The sequence below is a fragment of the Ochotona curzoniae genome, unplaced genomic scaffold, assembly GCF_017591425.1.
Source record: "Ochotona curzoniae isolate NIBS_2020 unplaced genomic scaffold, NIBS_Ocur_1.0 contig_1529, whole genome shotgun sequence".
NCBI classification, from domain to species: Eukaryota; Metazoa; Chordata; class Mammalia; order Lagomorpha; family Ochotonidae; genus Ochotona; species Ochotona curzoniae.
The window spans coordinates 2,351-10,446 of record NW_024465115.1 but is presented as its reverse complement, the minus strand read 5'-3'; the positions used below and the strand labels follow the sequence as shown (position 1 = coordinate 10,446).

Sequence of the window (8,096 nt, the reverse complement as noted above, 5' to 3'; positions counted from 1 at the left end):
AAACTGTAGATCAAGGGGTTCAGCATGGGAATGATCACTGTGTAGAAGACAGACGCCATCTTGTCTGTGTCCAGGGAATGGTTGGAGCTGGGCTGTAAGTACATGAAGATCAGAGTCCCATAGAATATGGTGACCGCCAGCATGTGGGAGCCACATGTGGAGAAGGCCTTGCGCCTGCCCTCAGCAGAGCGCATCCTGAGGATGGCAGCAATAATGTACATGTAGGAGACGAACACAATCAGAAGGGAGGAAATGAACATGACACCAGCACAGGCAAAAATCCAGAGCTGTTTGGAGTGAGTGTCTGAGCAAGTTAGCCTGAGGAGGGGCATATCATCACAGTAGAAATGGTTGATGACATTGGAGTGGCAATAGCACAGACGGAAGGTGAGGGTGGCGTGAAATACTGCAACCAAGAAGCTATAGCAATAGGGGGCAGACACAAGCTGAATGCAGACTGCTGGAGACATTGTTATCATATACAGGAGAGGGTTACAAATGGCCACATATCTGTCATAAGCCATGGAAGCCAACAACAAGCACTCGGCTGTCATGAACGCCAGAAAACAGCCTAGCTGGGCAGCACATGCATGGAAGGATATGACATTTTGCTTGTACAAGAAATTCCCAAGCATTTTGGGTGTAATGACAGATGTATAGCAGAAATCCACAAAAGCCAGGTTGCTAAGGAAGAAATACATGGGTGTGTTGAGCCTTGCATCTGTTCTAATGACTAGAATCAAACCCAGGTTGCCTACCACTGTGCAAAGGTAGATGGTTAAGAACACCACAAAGAGGGGCATCTTCAGCTCCTGACGATCAGTGAGCCCCCCAAGGACAAATTCTGTCACCTGGGTACAATTTTTCTGGTCCATGTATTTTCAGCAATTCTGGAGTAAAAGAGGAGAATTTAGCCAAGTTTTTCTATAAATGACTTTTATGTTAGTATCTTAAAAAACAGCTTTATATTTCATATGAAAGTGCTCATTTCATATTAAATTTATTATCTCACTTGGAGTTTGGGGATAAGAGGAACAGCCAAAGAAGGAATGATGTGAGCAATGTATATTTCTCCTGGAAAAAATCAGATGGATACTGAAGAGTTGTAGGCTACGAGTCACTCATGTTGGAGTTGGAGGAAAACAAACCCTGTTGTCCTTACAGGCATCCTTGGATTGTACCTTAGGTCCTGAGCTAACTGCTTTCATCTTTGTGATCTGCTAATGCGAGGTGTGGAACTTACTCTACAATCCCTCACATGAAGGGCAACACCTTATCTTCATATTTTTTATCTAGCAGACGTCATGGATAGAAGCCCTGACATTTTCATCTTTTGCTAATGTAGCTTCTAGACATTGACAATAACAAATCAAATATTAATTTTTGTCACAGTATTATGGATTATTTGTAATCAATTTTATTATATCAAATACACTATGTGGCATATGGTGACTTCATTTTGATATGCAAACTTGTTTTGGATAAATTACTAGCTTTGGCAAAAACTGAAAAAAGCTCTGTTATAAATTTTGCTCTAGTAATTGAAATATCTAATATTTCCAAACAGTCTAAGATTTGAACTTGGAACTCTGTTTTTTTCATCATAGCTAATATGAAATACGTCTCTATAATATCACATATGCATAATGATAATTCAGAAAACATATGCAGTTCATCTTAAAATGAGAGCTTGGTTCTTCAAAACTAAAAATAACATATGCATGGCTGTTAATTTTAAAGTAAATATTTTTCATGAGCTTTTTGAGATGTTTTCACATATCAAAATTAAAGCTAATATTATTTAGTCTTATTCTAGAAAGTGCCACTTAATTCTAAATCCATCTAAATAAATTGCATTCTATTTCATTTTTAAGATGGTTATCTTGAGCCCCATGTTTGAAAAAGATCTTCTTTGAACTTACTTGGCTCGAGAGTGCTTCTGTTTCTTCTGCAAGGGGGATGAGCAGCAGCGAAGTGTACGTTTTTGTTAGCTATTCCATCCCAAAGGATCTCCCGCAACAGGATGGTGCTAATAGGATCCTCAGTCTGTGTCCCTTAGGTACTCAGGCTGGTTAGAGGTGCATTAATAATATTCACTGGTTTGAAGCAAAAACAGATCTGTAGTTCTGCCTTTAAAAAAAAAACAAAATTCCTTCCTCACTGTCTCCGTTTGCCTTTCAAAAAAACAAAACTTTAAAAATATAAGACTTGCTATTGGAAATACTCAGACATTAATTACTCTACAAGATAGATTTGTTATCACTTAGCTTCCTTATTTACTTGCTCTAAACAGTAGTTTACTGCCTTATTGTCTTGGATTATCTGTGGCAATAGCAGTAGAAGAAAATGACTTTAAGGCTTACGAAGGAACTGTGCATTTTCTGTGAAATGAATTGTTTTCCTATCAGATTTTATGTACTGGATTCTGAATCCGTAATGTGATCATATTTGGAGTCAGATTGTTTGAGACTTAATGAGGATTAGATGGGATCATAAGAGCACGTGGGTTTTCAAAAAATTGAGCAAAAATTAGGCATGGATTTCAAAATTTTGCACCTAAGCTTTCCCTCCCCCCCCCCCCAAATCGATAAACTTTAAGGGTACCTTCATTTTTTTTAATGGGCTGAACTGAATAAGATGCTCATATCATTGAGAGGGTTTCATATAGGAGGAAGGAAATATGATGAATGGTTTTCTTGTTTTCCAAATATAGTGCTTCTTGATGGCTGCTCAGTAATTTTGAGCAGCAAAACATTGGCTAAATAAGGTTGCATCTTCAGGAATTCTGGATTCCCTGAATGTGAATTTTCTGGGCGAACAGGACACCTTGTGTCTCAGATACTTGGTTGGCATATGAAATTTTCTGTCTAATGCCAGTGAGATACTAGATCACCTGAAACAGCACACCTATTGTGTATAACACATCATTCAATTTTGTTTTAAACTTGCAAGTGTAGATATAAAACTCTTATTGTATCTGTGTTGCTATAGTGTATGCTTGGTTCATTTTTATTGAGCTTTGGCACATTAATCAAGATAAAATGTTCTGTGTTAACTTGGGAATTTTATTTTTTTAAAGATTTATTTATTTATTTATTTTTATTACAAAGTCAGATCTACAGAGAGGAGGAGAGACAGAGGGGAAGATCCTCCGTCCAATGATTCACTCCCCAAGTGAGCCACAACTGCTGGTGCTTCGTGGATCCGAAGCCAGGAACCAGGAACTTCTTCTGGGTCTCCCACGTGGGTGCAGGGTCCCAAGGCCTTGGGTCGTCCTCGACTGGACTGCTTTCCCAGGCCACAAGCAGGGAGCTGGATGGGAAGTGGAGCTGCCGGGATTAGAACTGGCTCCCATATGGGATCCGGGGTGTTCAAAGCAAGGACTTTAGCCGCCAAGCCACTGCGCTGGGCCCAACTTAAGAATTTTAATAAATTAGATTGAATTCAAATGTCAGTAAAGACAACAGTGAGAAAATTCTGGATTCCCAACTATGTCATTAAAATTAACCCCCTTTCAGGAACATATTAAGTGTTAGCCAAACACAAACAATATTTGAAAGAGTTTTCTATTTTGCAAACAGCATTCTTAAGACTTTTAAGAAGGCCAATCATTTTCCAAGCACCACTAGCCACTCAGAACTCAAGTTTGTGAAGAGTTGAAACTTCTGAACTGTGGATTTTAAATTGTACGATGTAGAAACCGATAAATTCTGAGTGTAGTTGAAGTAAAAAGGAACTTTAAGAATTAGAGACAAAAGTATACATGTTTGTTGTAGTTTCAGACAGGTATTGATGAAATAGTCTTCCACAGAAAGAGTTGTTGGAATGCCCAGGGGAAGAAAGAAAAGAACGGATTGCGTTGTATAAGACTATGTAGCTCAGTTAGCCTTATAGTTTTCACTTGTTAGAAATATCAATTCTTTGTACCTACACTTCACCTAGCAAGATGGAAGCTCTGAGAATGTGGCTGAGCAGCCAATGCTCTATCAGCCTTTCATGTGACACTGGTGCACGCCCAAGTGGAATAACAAACCAAGGATGGCTAATCTGTGTAAGAAGATTTAAGTACATCAATTCCCAAGAGTATTTTTGCTGCAGAACTAATTTTAAAGCAACAGAAATATCACTATTTATATCCTAAATATTGCTGTTGGGGGTCTGTAAATTATCCAGGGAAGGAGATTTGGGGATGTGTGGGAATGGGGACACCAAGGGAGTACTTTACAAGTGTAGAATGACTTCTGGAAGACTACAAGGACCAGGCCACTACATTCGAAGGTGAGGAAGGAGTGTGGGGGCTTCTATGGACCAGGCCACTACACTTACCTGAGTCAGACCAAGGTACTTACCCAATTGGGAGAGCTGGGTATGGCTAAGTAGCATAACCTGCCACCTGCCACCACAGTGGAAAACTAGTGTGCTGTGGACCACCACAGTTCCTGCCAGTCAGTGTTGGGGAAGGAGGGTTGGCAGTGTGGGGGCCTGGGCCATGATACCAATCATCTCACAAGAGTACTGAGTCTGTGAGGAGAGTCTATAGGATATTTGTGCACCCACCCCTGTGGGATGGCAATACCCATTGATTTGTGGTGGGGCTTGGGGTGGTGACAGGCAGAGCTGGGCATCACCACAGAATCAAACAGTATTCATGGGAGCTGGGGTTGGGAGCAGGCGAGGATGCAGAACCCACTGTGCACATGAGAACTGGTTCTGGTGATTGATTGTGCTTGGCAGCAACACTTGTCAGCACACGCAAAGACCAGGACTAGGGGTAGACTATGCTGAGCAGGGGGCCTACCACCTGCTGACATTTGTGAGATTCCAGGCTAGGAGCAGGCCTGGTAGGGGAAATTGGGGAACTCCACTGCTAGGCTGCACTTCCAGTTGCTGCTGGTGAGTATGAGAACTGGGGATAGGGGTGGCCAAGCCAAACAAGTCTGCAGCACTAGTTGACATGTGTAGGGGCTGGTCTAGGGGATTGCAGAGTCGAGCCAGGCCCTAGCATGCACTGGCTCACCAAGGAGCCAGGATGGAATGTGGTCCATGCCAGGATAGGCATCTACACCTGACAGTTCACATGAGAGCCAGGGCTGAACACAAATCGGGATGGCTGCAGTACTCAGTGGCAAGTGCTAAGACTGGCAGTACAGCTATGCTGGGCCAGGTCAAAGCACTGCAGGGATGCGAAGATCTAGGGCTGGGAGTGGACGTGGAGGGGGTCTGTGGGAACTCCTCTGCTAGTCTCAGCTCCCACTGAGAGGGATAGAACTGGACTGAACAGGGATGTAGCACCCCAAACAGTATGCATGTGGACTGGATCTGATGATGGAACAAGCAGGATTTGTCTGTTGCACATACTAGCAAGAGCTGAAATGGGTGCTTGGTGGTCAGTCAGGGCTAAAGTACCTTCCAATGAGGGATGGGACTGGGGCAGGTCATGTCAGGCTGGGCAGAGCATCCACTAGCATGCACAAGATCCATAGTTGGGAGCAGGTCTGATAGGACAATTTGGGAACTCCCCTGTTAGGAAGCAGCTCCCACTGGTGAGTACAAGAGCTGGGACTGGGAACATCCCAGGGCAGGCTGAGCTATAGTAACCATCCATATATATGTGGGCTGGGTCTGGAGAGAGGGAAAACTGAGCTAAGTCACAACACCCATGAATGTGAGAGCTGAGTAGGGTACAGGGTGGATCAGGCTAAACCACAGCACATGCAGGCACACGCAAAAACCAGAGCTAAGAGTGGGCCTTGTGGGGGTTATTTGGTGTCTCCCTAAGTAGGCTATGTCAGCCACTGATGTGCAAGAAAATCAGGCCTTTGTTAGGCTGGTTGGGCTTGGTTAGGCTACCGAACCCATTGGTACACATGAAAGATGGAGCTGGGGGTGAATCTGACCAGGTAGCTCCATCCATCAGTATTTGTGTTGGCTGGTTAAAAAGATGGGCCAAGCCTGACCCTGCACTGGATACAGACAGAAGAATCAAGTCTGATGTCATTCCAGGTGATGTTTTGTTGGGCACTCTCCAACTGGATCCCTGGGCTTAAACCATAGACTGAAAGAAAAGCACAAGGTATGTGGTATGATCTTGGACTGCACATATTGTATCTGAGCCCAATCAGTTACTGATGCCCATGCCTTGAAAAAACATACACAGATGCATGCAAAGAAAATGGCAGCCAGCTCATCTAACACCACAGTGGATACTGAGTGCCTCGTCAGAACATGGAACATGGAGCTGTAGAAATGGCTCTCCTGGCCAAGCTTCACAGCAAGTTCCTGGGTCTGTGAAAGCACTAAGATGGATGCTGTCCTCCAAAAGACCTGGAAATGATCTTCTCAGGCTTGGGGAAACAAAACCGATAATGTCTCAGAACCATCAATCCCACTCAAGTAACATCCTTGGAATGAATGTGCCTCCCCACAACGGAGTCTTTGGGGCATCATGAAACAACCATCCCCCATCCCTGGATGATGATTGCAATTCAATAACAAGGAGCAGCTTCCTTTTCCTCCCTGCTGCCATGCACCTTCCTCCCTCAGTCTACCCTACCATAGTCTGATGCCCACATGGGGATGCATCCATCTCAACTATGTGAACATTATTAAAGATGAAATTAAAAGCATTGCAAGCAATTTTGAGAAGCTTTTTCTGCCTGAAAAGAGTGAAAGTAGCAGGTGGTAAGGAGTTGGAATTTTTGCATTTGGTATATGCTCATTCCAGTCTCTCTAACTTACCTCGATTGAGCCCTAACTGTTTGCTAAATGAATTTGTTCAATGGAAAGTAGATTGACAAGCGGTAAAAAAAAAAAAAAGACAGTAAGCTGGGCAAACGGAAGCCAGATTTAAACTGCAAGTGAGAACATAGCCACAGAAGCCTACAGGATTCTGGGGAGCGCTTCCCATTTTTTAGGTTACATTAATTGGATAGTGAAATAACTAGTTTCGTTGTTGTATTTTCTGTTGCTGATTCATTTAAAAGGCCATATTAAAATGTCTTATCTAAGGAAATGATATAATGATAACTACAAATAAAAAAATCATGTTTTGGGCCCAGCGGCGTGGCCTAGCTGCTAAAGTCCTCACCTTGAATGTGCCAGGATCCCATATGGGCGCCGGTTCCTATCCCTGTTTGTGGCCTGGGAAAGCAGTCGATGATGGCCCAAAGCTTTGGGACCCTGCACCCATGTGGGAGACCCGGAAGAGGCTCCTGGCTTTGGATTGGCATAGCATAGGCCATTGCGGTCACTTGGGGAGTGAATCATTGGACAGAAGATCTTCCTCTCTGTCTCTCCTCCTCTCTGTATAAAAAAATCAGGTTTCTTTATTCTTGCTGATAATAAGAAACCTTTCATCCTCCTCATTCCCACCAATGCTTACGCTGCCTTACAATACTTACTACTGAAAGTTGTAATTGAACATTTTAAAAGTAATTTACCTGCTTCCTAGAAAGGTGTTTAACCTCCCCTTAAATGTTAAGAGAAATAATAATCTCTTATCAACTTGTTCAATACCAGGGAATACCTTTCCTAAGTAACTAAATATTATCTCTGACATAAGACCAGTAAGGTAGATAATGCTCTGTAGGAGAACAAGCCTAACTCAAAGGGACTTGCTCCACCTGCTAAACCTACATGCAGTCACTAAACAGTCTATTCATTATTTTGAATATGAACAATTAGCTAATGTAGATGGCCCCTCAATTACTAAATGTATTGAGGCTCAACTGTGTGTGAAAACTGGTGCTATCAATTCCTCTTATTCGAGTCATCGTCATTGCTTCTCTTGAGAACACATAGGTAACTAGATTCAATCTTCTCCAATGTATAAAACCTTGGCGTTTGCTCTAGCAATTTCTTTAGCAGGTGGCCTGTGATGTAGATCATATTCTGACTTAATGCTGAGTCTGCAGCACAACTCTTTTACTTCTCTTCTACATTTGTGAAGAAGTTTTTTTTGATTGAGAAATTTTTTCTTTAATTATATTTTCTCAAGAGACATAAAATTATGTTGTGGGGTTTCAACTAATTATGTTTATATTTCAATGTTAAAGAGCAACTGATTAAAATTGAAATTTACTGAGCTGGCGTTTCTG

At 42.4% G+C, this 8,096-nt stretch overlaps 1 protein-coding gene across 1 annotated transcript; it reads right to left on the bottom strand.

Moving 5' to 3' along the window:
• Window positions 1-5: 5 nt before the first annotated feature.
• Window positions 6-875, bottom strand: LOC121148510 (olfactory receptor 1044; the record flags this gene model as incomplete). Its single annotated transcript, XM_040968566.1, has 1 exon — window positions 6-875. A coding segment is annotated over exon 1 (870 nt), but the record flags the coding sequence as incomplete, so codon positions are not given.
• Between the last annotated feature and the right edge of the window lie 7,221 nt (window positions 876-8,096).